Source organism: Anguilla rostrata, chromosome 7 (genome assembly GCF_018555375.3).
Source record: "Anguilla rostrata isolate EN2019 chromosome 7, ASM1855537v3, whole genome shotgun sequence".
In the NCBI taxonomy this organism is placed as follows: Eukaryota; Metazoa; Chordata; class Actinopteri; order Anguilliformes; family Anguillidae; genus Anguilla; species Anguilla rostrata.
The window spans coordinates 19,785,804-19,805,506 of record NC_057939.1 but is presented as its reverse complement, the minus strand read 5'-3'; the positions used below and the strand labels follow the sequence as shown (position 1 = coordinate 19,805,506).

Here is a 19,703-nt window from a genome sequence, read left to right as displayed (position 1 = left end):
TCTGTGAGCATTGGGAAGGTCTCAGAGTGCTGGGTCAGCGTGATGCTGCAGATTTACAAGGTCAGCTAATCGGTAGAGAGAGCAGCCTGAATATGAAAAAACAATAATTATTAGTTGGATTGATTTTTTTAGCCCCGCAGTGGTATTGTACTGTTAAAATATTTTGCATCAGGAAGTCATTTTCCCACTGAACACATCCCAACTCAAAGAGCACAGAAGGAGGAAAAGGTCATCTTCAGTGATACTCAGGAAACACATGACAAACCCCCACACACACACACCCACACACAGACACGCACACACAGACACACACACACACACACATACAAACACGCACACACCTACACAAATACTCACTTTTCTCCACTATTTTCATTGTGCTAAAAGTTTGGGCATCTGGTCAGGCTTGCAGTTTCATGGCAGAGTTGCTGACAGCCTCTCTAACTCTCCAAGTCTTTTCTCAGTTTCAAATCGTGTTTAGTTGAACAGCTTACCATGGGCTCCGTGGCTTGACCGGTGGGTGCTAGTTGCCGGGTTTCAACTATATGAAATGTTGAAAGTAAACCAGCATTTGGAAGTTCCTGAACTGTGTTGCCAAGTATTTGAAGGCCATAACTATAACAACATTATAGGAGTAGGAGTTATGTGGTGTTGAAACATAGCCTATAACCTAGATAACCCTTGTTCAACAGAGAAAGGTTGTCACACTTCATTCAAATTATTATCGGGCATGACTTGTCTGGCTATGAACTGTTTTTGAAGTCTGTTGAATATAAATTTGTCCAAACATGCTGTTGTAATGGTTGTGGACATGCTGTTTGACTTCAGCTAATGTTTAATGAACACTTACTTTTCTTATTTGCCCAAAGCGCGAACACATGTTTGAAATGTCAATTTTAAAAAAGTATTCGGTGTAACTTCACAGTGTAATATTCTTGTATAAAAATAATTCTGGTTGATTGCAATTTTAATTTTATTCATGAAAGTAGAAAATTGGAAATGTTTTCTGGAAAAAAAACAAATTCAAGTGACTGATTATATCTGGCACTGTTTAGAATGCTGGAATCGAGTGAAGAGAGAACATTTTTATTTGACTTCTTGGCTTCTCAACAACCTTTATTTGGCATGTCATTTATCCTTTTTCATTGTGAAATATGTTTTAGTCTGATTCAAGACCTCGTCTGCAACATTGCTGCACACCTGCAGCACTAGAGAGTTCCATTAGCAGCCCAGTATCTGTGTGCTGGTCGGTGGTCTAGTCCTATAATCTTTGAGAACTGGGCCATTTGACATTCTCTCCCTCTTTCTTTTTCTCTCTCCCTCTGCCTCTGTCTGTCTGTCTCTCTCTCTCTCTCTCTCACACACACACACACATACAGTATACATATGTATAGATATATGAAGGCTTCTCACTCTCTCTGCCAACAGCCGCATTGATCAGACTGCAGTTAAAGTGTTCACGCATTTGTAAGCATTTGGAGTTTGTTCCAGTGTGCTGCTTGAAATTGGACGATTTGGTCCATTGCATTTTGAAAAGCACTGTTATGGCATTGGAATTTGACAATTTGAAATGGGATCAAAATGGAACTGGACTCAAGCTGGAACTCAAAAGAGTATTAATGGGGTATTTATGTGGGGTGGGGGGGGGGGGGGGATTAACTTGTGGAAGGCCATATTCATGTGAATATGTTGGTTTCACTCTGCAGAGCTTTATTAGCATATTTGTGAGAGGGGAGGCCTGTATGGTTGCCCAGTGCTTCTTCCCTACTGGTGCTGCAGTTCTGGTTGCCAGGTTGTCCCTCAGTACACATTGCTCTGTTTGGACCCTGATTACTGTGTGGCCTTGATGCCTTAGCGTTTCAGGCTCACTGAGCTGGAAAGGCCCTGGAATGGCAGACTCAAGGACGGAGTACTCCCAGGGTGTCCCGGGAGAGTGGCTCAGGTCTGGGTTAATGGAGATCCAGTTTCCTTTCCCCCCACAGGGATCGGCAGTAATAGAACACGCCCCTGCTCTGTTTATTTCCTCTGCCCTTCAGACCCTTCACAGCAAAAAGTTTAGAGACGTTAACCAATTAGAGCCTCGCACTAATAAAGAGAAAGAGCTGAAACTGCAGTACAACATTTGTGTGTATGTGTGTGTGTGTGTGTATGTGCGTGTGCACATGTGTGCATGCTAAAATTGTGTGCATGTATAATGTATGCATTATTGTGTGTGTGTGTGTGTGCATGTTTAATGTGTGCATTATTCTATGTGTGTGTGTGTGTGGTAAGTGTGTGTGTGTGCATGTATAATGTGTGCATTATTCTATGTGTGTGTGTGTGTGCGCGTGTGATAAGTGTTTATGTTTGTATAATGTGTGCATTATTGTGTGTGTGTGTGTGTGCATTATTGTGTTTGTGTGTGTGTGTGTATGTGTGGTAAGTGTGTGTGTGTGCATGTATAATGTGTGCATTATTGTATTTGTGTGTGTGTGTGTGTGTGTCTGTGTGTGTGTGTATTATTGTGTTTGTGTGTGTGTGTGTATGTGTGGTAAGTGCTTGTGTGTGCACGTATAATGTGTGCATTATTGTATTTGTGTGTGTGTGTGTGTGCATTATTATGTGTGTGTTGAGCGGGGTGTATGTGTATGTGATGTCTATGTGTTTAATACACCGGACCCCTCTGGTCTCCCACCCCTCTCTGCTGCTCGGATCTGAAGGATTCTCCAGGCCTGTTTCCCTGGACGCCGCTCAGTTCTTTCACATGCTGCCCTGAGGAACAGTGAACGCTAATTGATTGCGGTGGAGGGTGTTGAGTTTGGGGAATTAGCACAGATTTGATTTGTCACTTTAAACACTGTTTCATGGGTCTTTTCCCACAGTTGGGCAAAGTGTATTTTGCAGAGGTTGCTTGGCAGCAGAGGCCCTCTGTCTCCCAGGTTCTCTCCATCCAGCTTGGCTCTGGCTCGTCGTTGCAAACAATTAACCTTGCTCATTATGGAGATTTTGTAGCCCAAAGAAAGCAGCTGAAGTTCAGCTCCATGAGTTTGTGCATCCTTAAGAATTACTGTTATTATCAGTGGGCTCTGTCCAAACCTCTGGGGTTATTTCTAATAATGGGGGCCTCATAACTGTAAATAGGAAGCCCTGAATGAGGGGGGCTGCCGCAAATGCTCCACAAGACAGCTGATCCACAATATGACCCATTCATTCACCTAAAAAACACTGGTGAGACAGAAAGCGGCTATTTTGAAATAGATTTGACTGAGCTGTGGTTCTACTGTATAACATTGACGGTTCTATTGGTTCTAAGTGTTGTGTAATTGATTTTTTAAAAATGAAATATTCATTGCAGACACCAAAAACATTCTGAAAAGTTTTTCTTCTGTGTGTGTGTGTGTGTGTGTATTTTCCCCTCAGGTGGAGGCCAACGGGCACGAAGGAGCTGTGTTCCTGAGGGAGTTCACACTGATTCGACGGGACGACCTGCCAGAGGAGTCTTCCCCTGAAGACACAGGCAGCAATAAGCCTGAAGACCCGGTGAGCTCCCGGTCTGCAGCTAGCACACCAGCTGCCTGTGTTTCCATCCGTCACGTTGCTGTTATTTCGCTTTATTACATACAGTAGTAACTGTGCTGTGTTTGCCAGTGTCCATGTGAATGTACTCATCGCTCTACTATATCTGTGAAATGCTTGTGGCGGGGAACGTCACCTGCGCAGAATTCACCTGCAAGCCCCAAACTGCATCAGCGCAAATGGAAGTAATGATTACGGACTATGGGTTTTATCAATGTACAGCCTTTCAGAATTTCAAAGGGCTTTACAGTGAAGGGAGGGAGCCCACCTCATCAACCAGAAAGGTGTTGCATCCATAAAATAGGTGCAAGTGCAATAAACAATAAAGCGTTAGTATTTAAGGTAGAATGCTCTTAAAGTGCAGATTTGAGAGGTCCAGCAGTTGGGCTGTGCTCTTATGCTTGGCTGGAGTGTGTTTCTCAGTAGTGATGAGTGAGGTGACACAGCTGCTTCTGAGCTAATAACTCATCCAGATGTCTGATTTAATATAGGCACGGTCATGAAACTAAATACATTATTCTCATATTAACAGAGGGGTTAATACCATGTCAACACGTTCAAAACATCACTGCGCTGTGTGGGGGGGAGGGAGGAGGTGTGAGATTTCTCCATTTAGATGATGACCGATCACAGCAAAACGGTTCATGGTTTTTACCATTATTAATTTAGTCAGACAGACAGACAGACTTTCATTGTTTTGGATGGTCACATTTCCCTTGTAATGCAATTCTCTGTTATATTGCTCCTTATTTGCACAGCATTGGCTGTTTTTCCAAGAGTACCACTTTGTAGTTAAATCGATAACTGGGCCAGTGCATAATTTCAGTACTATGTTCTGCTGCTTGTGCAATCTTTATAAATACAACTGCTGGTTGTCTTCATTCCCACTGCCAGTGAATTTGGGAACATTTTGCTAGAACTGAATGCCATAAAGCTTACATCATTTTGTTACAAGCAGGGGTGGCACCGTATATTTTTTAATTTATATATTTATTTTATTTTATTGGGGTTCTTTGCTACCCCTTTGATACTTGTGGTATGTACACTATGTATGCTTTTCATTTTAAATAACTGATGACATTATACGGCTTTTAGTTTGTTGGTTCATCTGAAAAGGTTCCTTTCACTCTCCAACTCTTGCTCACTTTAATAGGTATATTTATTAACAACTGCAGAAGAACTGAAGTGAACTTAAGAAATTGTACCATTCAGTGCAAACTAATTCCATTTAATGTGGTCACACAGCTCCTGTTGCTTGTAGTGGTGAGGGGCTGGAAGGCAGTGAGGTAAAGCAGTTGGTGAGCAGGTGACATTGAATATGGAGGTTGCTTGGGTAGGTTTGACAGCTTCTCTCTGTTCTGCTCGTAAGGTGTCCAGTGTCAATGGGGCTTACAGTTTGGAGTTGTTTTCCAGCTGACACAAATGTTAAATGAACCAGGATGGAAACGAGTTAGAGGATCTGTCTCAAACCGAAGGGAAGCTGTCATCTGTGAGACGCAAGGATGTAGTTTCAGAAACTCATCTACCTCCAGTTCAGTAGTGCAGGTGTTTGTGTGCTCATGAGGTTTGTGTGATTGTCTCTTCTTAAATGTCAAACAAAAATATTTGCCTGACAGGTCTGAAACAGATCTGCCCAACACCAAGTGACCTGAAAAAGAACAATGTCTGTAGAAAATGTTGCAGAAACAATTTTGCTAAGATCAGTGATGACTTTGCAAACCTGTAGTGGTCCTAGTTCTTCCTTTGGCTTTCTAATGAGCCTTCACAATACTGTACTTGACCATAGTCTATTACTGTTTTATCCTCAGTTCCCCCATCTCACTCATCAGCCTGCAGCACTGCCCATACAACATATAGATGAGTCTACTGTGTTGAATATTCAATGTGTACTGTATATTAATCCCTATACCTGGTATGAGGAACTTCTCATCTAAATATGTCAGCATAAATGCCTTTTCAAAGCAAGTCTTTAGGAGATCTTTGGGAAGGTCCTTATGGCAGGGGAGCCACAATCCACCAGTTTTCACAGATCCAGCTAGTTAATGAGTGTCTGAGAGTAGTTGGGTGGTAAATATTCAGAGCGTGTGGAAATCACACTCAGACGCAAACACATGCACTTGCCTGCTGAGAGCGCTCACGGGGACATGCAGTGCAGCTCTGATGCTTCAGCCCATAGCAGATTTCAGAATCTTACAGAATCCCCATTCACTATTAGTGTTGCTCAAACGCCAAAGCCAACACTGTATAATTAGTGGAGACCTGGGACGTTTTGAAGTGTTTTCTTTTTCGATTCATGAATTTGTTTCCGGATGGTTCCAAGGAGGCCCTAACGACCTCCGGAAGGCAAGTGGCTGAATGCGTGTCTCTCTCCCGCCGCGTGACAGAGATAAATTGTTCTATGAAAAGGAAAATGTTTAACCTGGCAGCTTTGACAAAGAGGTGACAGTGGGATGGTGGGGTAGTGCGTAGTGATTAAAAGGCTGAGGTTTTCCAGCAAAGGGAACAGACATCCTTCCTTTAAAAGTAAGCAGATTTATTTCTCTTGGGAGTTCTCAATAATAATTTGTCATCCCCCTACTCACACCCCCATGTTGAACGTACTCATCCAGCACTTCCTGTGGGTGCCCATGTTTTTCACCCAGGCTTTTTTCATTGGCTGGTGTTTTCGGTGCGTGATGCAGATATGGAGGCTCAGGGGCAGAGCTTGTGGAATGCTTGCTGCACATTATGTAGAACTTGTGGTGGCATCTCAGGGGGGTATTATCAGATGGAAACATCCTCTGTTGTTTTATCAGGAGACGCTCATCCTTCCGGCCCCATCCTGTTGCCTTTAGGAGAGAGGGATGGAACGGGGCGTCCCAGGAGAGGATGGCCCCTGGATCAGTCTGTGACTGATGGCAGGAGGGACTGCACTGCATGCTGGGAACCGGATGCGTGCTTATATTTCAGAAGAGTAAAATGTTTAACATTTTGTTTATCTATGGAGGAGTAAAAAATGTTCTCAGCCATTAAGTGAGAAGGAACTCCTGTTATGATCAATAGTATTCCCAGCAGGGATATTGTGTTTAAAAACATAATGTAAAGGCTCTGTATTGTCAGTCACCTGAAACACACACGCAGGCACGCATGCACACACACATGCTCACACACAGAAAACCTCCATGTCCATCTATGTCATGCCTGTGTAAGTAAGCCTGAATTTAATAACGCAGCTGTCAGATTTTCTGGCTGACTTAACCGAAGTAGCTTAAAGCCAACAATCTTTTTGTGTGTAATCCTAGAAAGAAAGGGAGTAGCTGGGATCCATTTCCATCCTGGTGGTAGAAATGATCAAACCCCAGGTGATCAGAAACTCAATCCGGTCTCCAGATTGAGGGGGGGTCTGCAGGTGGCTGTCTGGCTTCTGTGTGGAAGATCCCAGTTTGCTCCAGGCACTGGGGTGAGGCAGTCCAGGGATGCACGCAGGCCATCCACCTGCCCTCGTCTAGACTTCAGAGATGGGCTTCTAGGCCATCATGGACCCGTCGAAAGAAGATCCCTTCCAAGACAGCTAGTGTCATCTGTCTAAGGAGGGCTTTGAGGGTTTTGAATTGAAACGGAGTACTCTCCAGAAGACCCAGTCATCTCGTTAGTTCATAACATAAAGAGTTACTGAAATTCAAGGTGTCGGATGGGGCTGGGGAACAAGAGTGACAAGTACATCAGTTTCCTGGAATTACACTGGAAGTCTGCACAGTGTATGCCCTTTATGTGTGCCTGAGTGTGTTAATCAAAGCATTAACTTAAAAAGGTCAGCCACCGGGTCAATGCTCTCTAGTTCGGCAGTGGCAGGTCTTCGGCTTCTTTGTGACAAATTGAAACTCAGGGATATACTGTAACAGCTCTAAGCATTCTGAGCCAAGCACAAATGAGCAGGTCAAAAGTCATATCAGAGGATACTGTGATCTTTGGCAAGAGTTTGTCATGGTTATAAAGTTGTCTTGCAAAGAGGATCTGTTTAATTGTTGTAATTAGAAAGGGAGGATCTGCTGTCTCAGATTTCGGCCAAAGGTAATCTATGTGTGATTTGTAGAATTCCTCTGAGCATGATTCGTCTGTGCTGCTAAGGCTGATGCTCAGCTTTTACAGTGTCGGAGAACAGCGACGTGTGTTTGCTCACCTCACTGTGTCTCTGTCTGGACAAGATATCTCTCGGAAGTCCTGCCAGTTTTACGGATGGACGCTCGACTGCTACGGTTATTGCAGGTCGGAGAACACCGTGGCTGTTTGTGCATGACTCAGATCCCCTGGGCCTACGGGGCTGAGCCTCTTTAAATGTACACTATACAGACGGTAACAGTGCGTTCATTCTTACCATGCATGCTGCCCCCCACTCCACCACCAATGTCCCCCTCTACTTTTTTGTGTGAAGCTCGAGCCTGGCAGTGTGTAACATCTGTCTAATTTAGCATTTAATTTGGTCCAATGAATGTGTGTGAGGGGGAGGACCGAGCACACACCCGGGCACTGACTTCTCTCTGAGAAGGCTTTCATTCGATTTCTCTGCTCGTTAATGTGCCTGAAGTGAACAAATTAAGCTGCTGTACTTCTTGCAAGTTACTGTATGTGGTGAATTCTAAATACACTGTGGCTAATTTTATCCATCTGTCCACGTCTCTCTTGGAAAAGAGTTTTCAGTGGGGTCAACCCAGTTAAATTAAGGATAAATAAAGTAAATAAATACATTTTTGTCTTTTCAGTTCCCATCTTTACACCACATGCAATATGCAGTATCTGTCTTAGATTTGCTCAAATCTGCAGTGAATGCATTTACCAGAGAGGATCTTGTACAAATGTAATCCCTGTAATCTCATTATAGTTCTTAATATACAACCGTGACCACCAGATGGACCGAATCTGATACTTTCAAAACAACTTTTTAAAAATTATTTGGAATTTTCCCTTTTCAGCCACGCTTAAGATGGATGTCCCAAAAACATGAATGCACAAGGGCAACAAAATCATGTCACCGATTACAAAGGAAACCCTCATAATGAAATTGAAGTCAAGCAGAGTTTCCCAAGGAGAGTAGGTCGGAATAGATCTTAGAAATGGCAGATTGAAGCTTCAGATACGCGCATGGATACTTCTGGAAGATGGATACATATTGCATTCAGAGAACCAGAACCAGAAAAGAGGTGCGAAACGGGTCAGAGGCTCTGTGAAAACTGCTCTGGATCCCAGTCAGGAGGAACAGTTCTGGCTCATTGAAGGGTTTGTCAGGGCCTGGCGTTGGCTTTTCCTCTGTGCTTCTGGAATGTGCGTGGCTGTGAGTATCCTTAAAGACACCTGATTCGTTCTCAGGTCCCCGGTAGAGCATTTGTTTTCATGTTCCCTGTAGCACTACCTCACGCACACTGCTTCGGTCTCCAGTGTTTCCTCTGAGTGACCTGATGGCCGTCAGCCTAGATGCAGTGTAACAGCTCTGCATTGGTCAGCAGTGTGCAGCCTAGTGTCATTTGGGAGGCATTTGATGTGCAATAGATGGAATATATTCAAAATTCAGCCTCAGTTGTTGTGTGAAATTGTGCCCAAAGGAAATACCATATACACTTGCAGTAATGAATGTTTTTGCGCATTGGTGGCAAAGAGTTTAATTGGTGGATTAATCCCCCCCCCCCCCCCATGTCTGTGGTTTTGAGGAATAAGGAATAGCGGGAGCTCCAGCTCCTTCTTGTCTGTGTTATTGAGGCCGGAATGTTCTTTCAAGCCCCAGTTCTCTTGATGGAATGAAGAAGAGATGCACTTGTGTGACTCTTCCTCATCCTCTGTCAGCCATCCAATTCCGCATTGCCAATGCCTGCAAGGGTCCTACGAAGCAACATTTGAAGCTTTCAGTCATCCGCGGCTCAGTCATCCGCGGTTACTCTGTGTGAGTTCGCTGGGTGCCGGAGCCGCAGCACACAACAGTGGGTTTCGGCAGCAGCTGTGGGAAAGTGCTGAGTGCTGTAGAATGTTCCAGAAACCAGTGTTTTTTACGCCTGCCGTGTTTGTTCCATCCACATGTGTGTTCAGTAGAGCTGGAGGCCCTGCTGCTAACCCAGAGGCCCTTGATGTGGTCTGCCAGTTGACTGTGGGTATTGGAGTAGTTCTCTAATGGTAGAGACGCAGGGGGCAGCACACACCACAGACTGCAAACAACAGAAGTGTGTGCGCGTGTGCGAGAGAGTGTGTACGCATAAGTGCTTGCGTGCATATGGGCGTGAGAAAGAGAGTGTGTGGTTTTGAAAGTGTGAGTGCCTGTAAATCTTTCTATATGAGCCTGTGCACTTACGTGTTTTATGTAAATATTTGTGTATGGGTTGTAGGTATTTGTATGTCTGGGTGTATGAATGCGCGCACATGTATGTGTGTGCAAGTGTGTGTGCGTGCGTGTGCGTGCGCGTGTGTGTGTAGATATGTGTGTGTATGTGTGTAGGCGTGTGTGTGTGTGTGTCTGTAGTTGTGTGTGTATGTGTGTAGGCATGTGTGAAGGCATGTGTGTATTTTGTGTGTAGGTGTGTGTGTAGATGTGTGTATATGTGTGTAGGCATGTGTGTGTTTTGTGTGTAGGTGTGTGTGTTGTGTGTTTGTGTATTCCTGTGTGTCACTTGGGGACTTAGTTCCACGTACGCTGACAGTTTGTTTTTACTGCAAATGCAAAGTCATGGATCTGATTAGTGGAGGCCCTCCTTCACCCCTCTCCACCCATCAGGCAAGCACACTTCCAGGGACAGCAACCTAATGAGAGATTTGTAATTATTTACTTTTGCGGCTGTATTCCTTGCAGATGTTTCCCCAATGTGAGTGAGATGCCAAAAGACACTCCGGCAATTTCAGCATGACTTTTCCACAGACACATTAGGCGTGAGGCTTTTGGGCAGCAGATCATGAAATGAAGATCGTTTTTTGTGGTGGTTGCTCATCTTAGTGAACATTAGTTCAATGAGTTGCTTCGAGAATGCCTTCTCTGCACCATCAGGGCTGATGTAAGAGAATTTCCAAACTGCTTTGGTTTCTGAATGTTTCCTTACTGTCAAAATTACACCTTTTTCAATTTCCTATTGAAAATGAACAGTGCTCTCACAAAATGATAGAGGTGGAAAATCCAGATTGAGAAAGTAAAAGTTCTCCCAGTAATTTGTTCCAATATCCTGATTTCGCTAATTATCACAATTCATCAGCCAAGAGGTAGAATGAAAAATCATCTGGCTGAGTTCATGGGTGGAAGAAACACATGACAGGACTTTTACTTTCTGACCCCTGGACTTTCCACCTCTGCAAAATGAACAGTGAAACACAAAAACTCCCGCCCCTGGATTTTGGCACTCACCATTTGAGTCACGGTTCAGCCAGAAGGAGGGTCATCAGTGCCTATGGCTGCATAGATACAGCACTGCACCTCATCACTGTCAGCTGTATCCAGGAAACCATGTACATTGTGGAAGCACATGACAGGTTTATCACAGGAGGCTTTTGTTGGATTATTGTGAGTAGGTTATTACTTGGATCTTGGTTATGATTTGTGGACATCAGATAACGCATACAGTTCCACCTCTATAGCATGTTCCCATTTTCCTTCTCCCTATGGCTTGTATTGTCTGGGCTCAGTGCCTGAGCTTTGCTGTCTGAGTTTAGAATAAGAGCAGTCAGCCGTGCGCACGGCATGTGACCCTGCATCTGGGGTGACAGCTCTCAGAGACACGCCCGGGTGTGGGGACGCAGAGCCAGCCCAGGAACAGGCCAGGGGCGGCAGCAGAGCGGGTAAGGACCTGCGGGTCCAGCTGTGACCTAGGACTGCTCCACTACTCGCCAAGGGCCTGTTAGGCAGCACTTCGGTTACATGGTGCGGTGACCTCAGCCAGTGGCTGTGCGGCGCTGAGGTGGGTTTACCGTTAGGGATTTGACATCTCGATGCGTGTGTGCGACGTGTGGGAATTCGGCGTCTCAAAGTGCCTGGTGTGGGGTTTTTTTGTCTGGCCCTTTGATCCGGCCAGCGGGCTCCGCCGTATAGCCTGCGATTCTGGTGAGGGGCAGAGGGATGCTGGCTGTGACCGCAGTGGGCGAAGCTGACCGCCGTGATGAGCTAGGCTTGTGTGGAGCCCTGGGGTGGGGGGCAGGGGAGGTTTGCTCACTGGGCGTGATCGCCAGCGACGAGTAATTGCTTCTCGCTGAAGGATTTTTTTCTACAAGAGCACAGAGTCAGTAGGGCTCCCTGATAGCGGTCGGGTAACCCGAAGCTTATCGCTGCTGCCCTGAGTTTGAATGTCTCGCTCGGGACAGGGGGGTGGGGGGGCAGGGGGGCAGGGGGGGAGAATTCACTCTGCTTCAGTTTCCCACCACATCTCCCACATCAGCACGGTCAGCGCTTTGGGGTCTTCTGCGAATCAGAGGGCCAAGTCTGTCTGCCTAGCGCAGAGGGAGAGGGATACAGAGAGAGGGAGAAAGGGAGAGAGATACAGAGAGAGAAAGAGTGAGAGGGGAAAGATAGAGACATACAGAGAGAGAAACGGAGAGAGTGATGCATATTCCAGTGCACACTACGCAGTGTGGATTTGGAATGACCATCCCTTTTTCTAACTGAAAGGCCCATTACCGGGGGGGAAGTGTTTATGAGCAAAATATGAACAGAAACAAATTGGGACAAGTTTGAGCTGGCTTATTAGGGCCACACAAATGCACTCTCAGAGCGGTGAGAAATTAGATGACATGCGGCTTGTGCAGTAGATCAGATGAAGCCCTGGGCTTAAGCCCTTCAGAAAAGTTCTAATTTCAAACCGCAGAATTGAAAACAAGCCGACACTTATCCAAGCTGAAAAGCGACTCCCTCCCCTTGCAACATGAGAGGGTGTGTTTAAACAAAACCTTACATACTCTTAGGTCACTCTGACTTTCAATTAGCATTTTTACTGCCCTCTGTTGAACGTAACCAGAGCCTCCCACGAGCTCACCGTTGACACAAACAAGGTGGTCCAACATGGCAGTGCCATTTTGGGGATTGGGGTTTACTGTGTGATTGTCCAGAGTCAAGATATTAACCTGAAAGGTCTCCCCTCCAAAATTAAACCTTAAACCTTGGGAGTCATTTCAAAGGGGAATGTTTAGTTTCATTTGACCTCTTTTTCACTATTTGTTTTTTGTTCCTGGTAGAAAGTTACAGCTTGTAGCCGGCTAGCGCCAGCTTCAATCGCAATACCGCCAGAGGACTTCCGCAGAGAGTAGAACAAAAATGTGGTAAGATTGACAACCCCATCGCCACAGATTTTGAGCTGAATGCTAATCAAATAGAGGAAATAAATAAAGAGATGAGGCTTGTGGCTGTGTAGGTGTCTGGGTGAGAGTGAGGAGAGGTGCAGGAGGTCTGGAAGCAAACCTGCCAGGCATTATATCAGTGATGAGTGAGAGACATTCGGAACCCGTGTCCCACAGCAGTTAGCTTAGCTAGCCAACTTTCTATATAACACAATCAGAGAGGGTTCTGATTTTTGTCAGAGAGCAGGGAGAATGTTTTTCCTTTTTATAGAGAAGAGGGGTGTTTCTCCCATATAGAAAGAAAGTTGATTTTTTTTTATTTGCAGTTGATACAAAGAGGTTTTATGCCCAGCTAGAGTGAGAAATGAGATGGTTTTGTATTGGAGACAGGAGGGTAAAGGTTTCACCCTCTATGGAAAGAAGAGAGGAGGTTTTGCCAAGTTAGGGAGAGCCAAGCTCTCTCGCCCTTTTGGGAGGAAAGGATGAAATATTTTCCTTTTTAGAAAAAAAGCAGGGAGGTTTTTTCCCAGATAGGAAGAGCAGGGAGAGGTTTTTGCCCTAATGGAGAGAGCAGCGGGGGCGAAGGGGGGGGGGGGCTTACCCTACGGCTGTGGGCATTTAGCGTCGGAACGCGTGGCATTCTTGTCTGTCAGCGTCTGCGTTCTCGGCTGCAGCCCGGGCCGTAATTAATGGAGTCCAGCGCTTCAGGTTTGGGAGAGAGGAGCCTGAGAAAGGATCGGCGCGGAGCGCGCGGTAATTCAGGCCCCTGACCCGCTCCGGGCCACCTCCTCAAAACGTGCCACCGCCCACGCGTGGCCGGCGGGGGGCGGGTGGGGACACGTGTTAGAGCGACCCCCAGCTAGCGCTGCTCATGGTTATATCCCCTGCCCCTGTTAAAGGCAGGGTGGATTCATAGGTCTCACTCAGCCCACTCTAGCTAGCTGCAGAGGTTTTCCGGATGAATCCGTCGCGTTCCCCCTGCCCCCGGTTCTCACGTCCGCCGCCCGGCGGCAGCCCACGGGTCGGATGCCATGATGAGAAGACGCAGCCAGCAGGTGTAAAGCGGGCCATCCGGAGCCTTCTGAGGAAAGGTTTTCCCCGCAGCGCTGGTGAGAAGCCGTATCCCTCCCCTCCCCTGGCAGCGCTCAGTAAATCAGCCTTTTCACCGCAGGGCTCCGTGACCGATGGTAATCGCGGAGAGAAGGTCAAACGTGAAAGCAAGACGAACGGTCGACTTGGGAGTTTCCGCCATCAGATTTGTGCCCTTTGCCAGAATCACGGCTAAAAGCCACCCCACCCCCACCCCCACCCCTCACGCGGGGGGTCTGTCGGGGCAGCCAATGTGTTTCTGATCACGGAGGGATGTTCTGCATCTGCCCTTTCCTGACCTTCAATGGAGAGGATTAGAGAAACAAATATGCTTAAATTCCACAGAAAACCTGAGGGAATATCCACATTTATGTTTATGTTTATGCTTTATAAAGCAATTCACTTTTGTCCCCTGTTGGTGATTTTCCCTCCAACATGTTTTTGTCATCCAAGACACTTGTATTATGTCAAAAAACGACGATGGTTAAACTTTTTTTCTTGGTTTCAGGAGGAAATGGAGGTTATGTCAATATCAATCAATCAGTCCATTTGAATTTCATCTTCTGTTGCTGTGGCTCTGTGTGGCCGGTGGCGTCTTCAAAGCCAGGATACAACAGGGCGCACTAAGCTTTGTAAGTGTTCAGGTTTCAAATGCTGCTTGACGCAAGTTTGGAAATATTTAATTCAGGACTGACCAGCCAGGGCCCGTGTGTATTTTGGATTCGCTGGTGTTATCACAGTTTCTGGAACTTGGCGTCCATCGCACAAATAAATAATGGTAATGATATTGGCGGCAATTTAAAATAAAAATGTGTGAAATGAGATGAATGGCAGCCCGGTCTGTGCTGTTTTAGGAGGTCTCTGGACGTTTCGCTTGACAGAACTTTTCCTTGTAGCACGTTATATTTCCAAGGCCTGTTTGAAACGGGCCCTGTGTCTTGTAATCAACAATTTTTTGCAAATCCTTCTTTGGTTATACAAACCCCTGCTTGGAAACGTAATTTAATCAAATGCCTATTGCATCTACCAAAATAACTTTGCTATGGTTTGGATGACACTGCCATTAAGAACTTTGGCGTTCTAACCATATCATCTTTCTCCTCAAATTCTACATCGACTATGGTGTGGTTTTTGGTTAATTACATAACTTTAGAACTATTTCTCAATGATTTTGTGTGGGGGATGAAGATTTAAGCTCTTAATGATTTACAAAGACAGGACAGTAAAATTCTAGAAAAACACACAATTTTTATAGTCAGACCACCCCGACATAAAAAACTTGTGTACACATTTTGCTGTTGATTTTGATTTGTGCATTTTTATGTACAACAGATGTGCAGTTGGTATCTGAACTAAATCTAACATTACAATTCAAGTGCATGGAAACCAAAATAATAGGTTTCAAATTCATACATTGCTCACTGATTGAGTGTGTATTTTGTCCAGGTTTTCTGCATAGGTGTCAAACTACGTATTGTTAATTTGAATAATGCGTCTTTTCCCATTTCAAAGAAATGGACGCGCAGTAAACTTATTACCGCTGAGTTTTGCTGTTTTATTGCCCAAATGAATCACACAGAGGCATTGTAATTTGATAATTAATGGCCCTTGCCATAACATTTTCCCAAAGCTTAATGTTAACACAATTCAAAACCAAACATGATCAAACTTAGCCCTGTCGGGGTGGTGAAGCCGTTAGATGAATGGCCCCTGAGCACCCGGAGGATGTCTTGCATTAAAGTAATGACTGGATATTTGGGTAGGGGCCAGGGTCTTAGTAATGGCAGAGATTTGTGGGGTGCCTTTCGAACAGACCAGTGTACTTACAGTACACCTCTCAACAGAGGAGCGATTCAGGACACGCTCTGCTCTGTGAAGCGGCCGGGGCTCTGCAAACGGCCAATGAAGCAGTGTGTGTGTGCGTGTGTGTGTGTGTCTGTGTCTGTGCATGTGCATGCTTGTGTGTGTGTCTCTGTGTCTGTGTCTGTGTCTGTGTGTGTGCATGCCTGTGAGTGTGTGTGTCTGTGTCTGTGTGTGTGCATGCCTGTGAGTGTGTGTGTGTGTGTGTGTGTGTGTGTCTGTGTCTGTGTGTGTGCATGCCTGTGAGTGTGTGTGTGTGTGTGCGTGTGCATGCTGGTGTGTGTGAGTGTGTGTGCGTGTGTGTGTGTACATACGTGTGTGTGTGTGTGAGTGTGTGTGCCTGTGGGTGTGTGTGTGTGTGTGTGTGTGTGTGTGCCTGTTCGTGTGCCTGTGGGTGTGCGCGCATGCACACAAATCTTTATTGGTGGCTGAGATCTGCCCTCTGATGTCATACCTGGCTTTCTGGGCGTGAGAGTGGTGGACTGTCAGGGGCACACACCCCTCCGGTCGTCGTCCTCGGGAAACACGTCAGCAGGTTACAGAGGTGCGGCTGGGCGGAGGGAAGGCAGGCTGCTGAAGGATTTACGGCTGGAGGCCGCACGGGAAGCAGGGGACTTGAGTGTGAGCTGCAGCCCAAGGGGGAGTGGATGGGAGTGGGGAGCCATGTCATACAACCACAAGCCCAACCTGCCCTCATTTCTCTCTCGCATGGCTGAGCCCGTAGAGAAACACGCAAGTTTTCATCAGCTAACCTTGAGCCCTCAGTGGTTCACTAAGTCAGTCAATGAATGCCTTTCACTAGTGTGACCATATATTGCATTTCAAAAAACGAGGACAGGGGCGGGTGTATGGCAGTTATTATACTATAATGTTATTTATTTGCTTAGATATGGTCTAGAGAACAAGAAAAACCTAACCGGACCTTTTCAAAATTTAGAAATCCTGCTTCTACAGATATTTTCTGTCCCAAAAATAATAAATATTTGGAACAAGAAGACGTCTAGTTAGCCTAGTTTTACACCAAAACTGTATTGATTTTTTCCATTCATATATGATCTCTAAATGACATTTCAGTACAGAGTCTCGGCATTGTACGTGTCGTGTTGGTGGAGACGATGGTCCCCGCAGCCCCTTCGTTCCCTCAGCGAGGCGTGCGGTGCTCAGAAGGCGATGCCAGTTGGAGCTGGGCCCGGGGCGCTCCCAGAAAACCCGGCAGCAGCCTGGACCGGGCCTGAGGGAGAGGGAGGCGAGGCGGTCTCTGCCTCACGTCAGCCTTAATGCTGAGCGGCCTCTCTGAGCGCTTCAAGCTTTTTAGGCTTAAAGGAGAGTCCTTTTCCTCCCGCTTTCACTTTATGGTTAGCCTGGCAGGAAGGGTCGAGTTCCCTGTCTGCCGACGCAATCTTCCCAGCACCTCTCCTCATCCACACCTTCATAATGGTGTGGGGGGAAAAGAGGGTCAGGAAATGGCCGCTGGACTTTCCAGGAAACGGGGAATTATGGTTTGGAGGCCAGGTCAAGCCAAATGAAGTGTATGGACCTCCTGGGCTCCTGTCAGAGTCAGAGTCAATATGGACTTTATCCAGCTGCCACCTCACCCTGTTAAGCTGTTTTCCTCTTTCACTGTCACACTGGGTTCCATGGGCATGCAGGTGCTTTAGGGGAGCAAAACGTTTGTTTCCTCTATCTGTAATCACAGGGATACATATGCAATGCATATCCAAATACAGCTCAGCAAGTGTTTGCATGTAATCTTATCAATCTTTTGATTTATGGGCAATTGATGGAACTCAATAAAAATTTCTGTCAGGGGTGATTCCTCTGGGGACTAAATCTTTAACATTAAATAATTTGTTTTTAAATTTAAAAAAGCTCTTAACCAGAATAATATTAAGTAAACAAACATGATGTTGAATGTGTGAGCATCCCCCTCTAGTGGCAAGCAGTGGTCTAGATCGGGGTTGGCAAGCCTGGTCTTGGACTGGCGCAAATGTTTCTGGTGTTTGCTCCATCCAAACCTCTAACTACGTAATTGGATGAATTATTATGCTTAATGATCACAGGTGACCATGTGCTGGAGTTACTCAGCATTTTACCATTCGGTCATTTTACATGTTCAGGCGCAGCAGTCAAACAAACGGGGCATTGAGTCTCAGAGTGAACAGAAACCAGAGATATCACTGGCACTGCCAGGAGAAGGGCTGCCTGCCCTGAGCTAAACCTCCAGATATGTTTGCAGGACCTGTCTCCCTTGACATGTTAAGTCTCCCATTGACATTTTTTTGAGAAAGAACATAAAATGGAAATTATTTCTTCACAGATTAAACCTGATTTTCAGTAGATTTCCCCACTCTGAAATCCACATTACCACCAGTCCAGAATAGCCAAGGAAAACACACATGTGCAGGTAGTAAAGTTGAATGTTTAGGTACAGCCAGATCTGTGCTTGATAGATTTCCATTAAAAATATTGATTTCAGTCCACATAACATTTTAATTTCGGGTAGTTTTGGTTACGAAGGTGAAGCTAGCTGTAAATATATACAGTTTTTGATATTTTGGGCTGCATGTCCAGCTTTATTCTGGATACTTATTTTTATCATCATCTCACACAAAATGTGTGCTTGAGTGGTTGTAGTCAGTGGATGTGCTTGACAGCATTCATGGGTTTCATATACCTGTATACCTCTTAGAGATGTGGCCTGCCCTATCTGGATGTATAATTTGAGCAATGTCTTTTTATTAAATATTTTAATACATTTTTATGAATGTGTTTGCGGGTAGAACAATTAATACATGATGAGATTATTTATGCCACCTTACTCACAGTTCAGCAGACTATAGCATCGTATTCAAATGAAATGTAACGTGTGAAGTTAGCCTGTGTCCTGTATGCAGTAGAGTAGGAGACTTGGCTAGGCACTGATGTGGAACTGGTCCTGATTGCGGTCATTTGAATGAGAACACTGTCTTGTGGCAATGGCTGACAGCACGCTCTTTTCAGGTTACACAAATGTTCCTCTCCGTACCCTGCAGTTGTGTGAAAGGAACACTGGGTGGCACTAGTTCTCCGAACTCGCTCAAGAGAAAATGATAACTTTTGTTTGCTGGATCAACTGTCACCTGATTATGGTAAATGAATTGAAACCTCATCAGTGAATGTTTATATTAAGCTTATGCGTCAAGCTGGTGTGTATCAAGCTACCTGAAATGTTTCAGTTATTTTGCTATCAGTTCAGTTCAGTTATTTGATGATATCAGGATTAAACTGAACGAACCACCATTTGTTTTTAAGTCAAATGTATTTTAAAATGTACCTTCAGCGGTTAAATCTGTGTGGACGCCTTTGTTTATCTCATTCCTTTGATCTTCATAAAGCTTTTATTTGTCAGAGACCCACTGCTCCATGATTTCAGGATGCAGGGTGGTCCAACATCAGCCAGCACCCAAGCATCCGTCGTTTCAGGCTAAAGAGTAATTCATGAAACCGATTATAACTGTCGAGAGGCTTCTGAGGTTAGTTTCATATTGTTCTGGGCGAAGTCTTAAAAGAACCCAGTGAATCTGCCGCCGTAACATGCTGGGTGATTTGTTACTCGTGAGCTCCGTCTGCTCTTCCCCCTTCTTCTCTGTCCACCACACTGTCATCTCCAGGACTTAAGACTTTCTGGCCTAGGCACTGTAAATGGAGGAGGGGGGTGTCTTGGCTTAGAAAGGTGAGGCTTAATCTTTTGTTTCAGTTGTGCGCTCTTCCTCCCTCTGAAGGAGGCACCTTGTGGTGGCAGACACTCCCCGGTCCTGCCCCATTGGCTGGATTTACACTGAGAGGGGTAGAGGTGAGACCTCCCTCGGATTGCTGTGTCTCCGAGGCTCAGTGAGAGCTGAGGGCCCTCACAGGAGTCTGCTGAGTTTCTCTGATGTCTCCCGGTCTCT

The 19,703-nt window shown here is 45.5% G+C and overlaps 1 protein-coding gene across 1 annotated transcript in view; it reads left to right on the top strand.

Annotated features, from left to right (window-relative positions):
• LOC135259308 (ADAMTS-like protein 1) overlaps positions 1-19,703 on the top strand; it is a 100,539-nt gene that overhangs the window by 36,502 nt on the left and 44,334 nt on the right. The window contains exon 2 of the mRNA XM_064343526.1: positions 3,400-3,519. Coding sequence (XP_064199596.1) covers positions 3,400-3,519 — 120 coding nt within the window. The remainder of the gene's footprint in view (positions 1-3,399; positions 3,520-19,703) is intronic.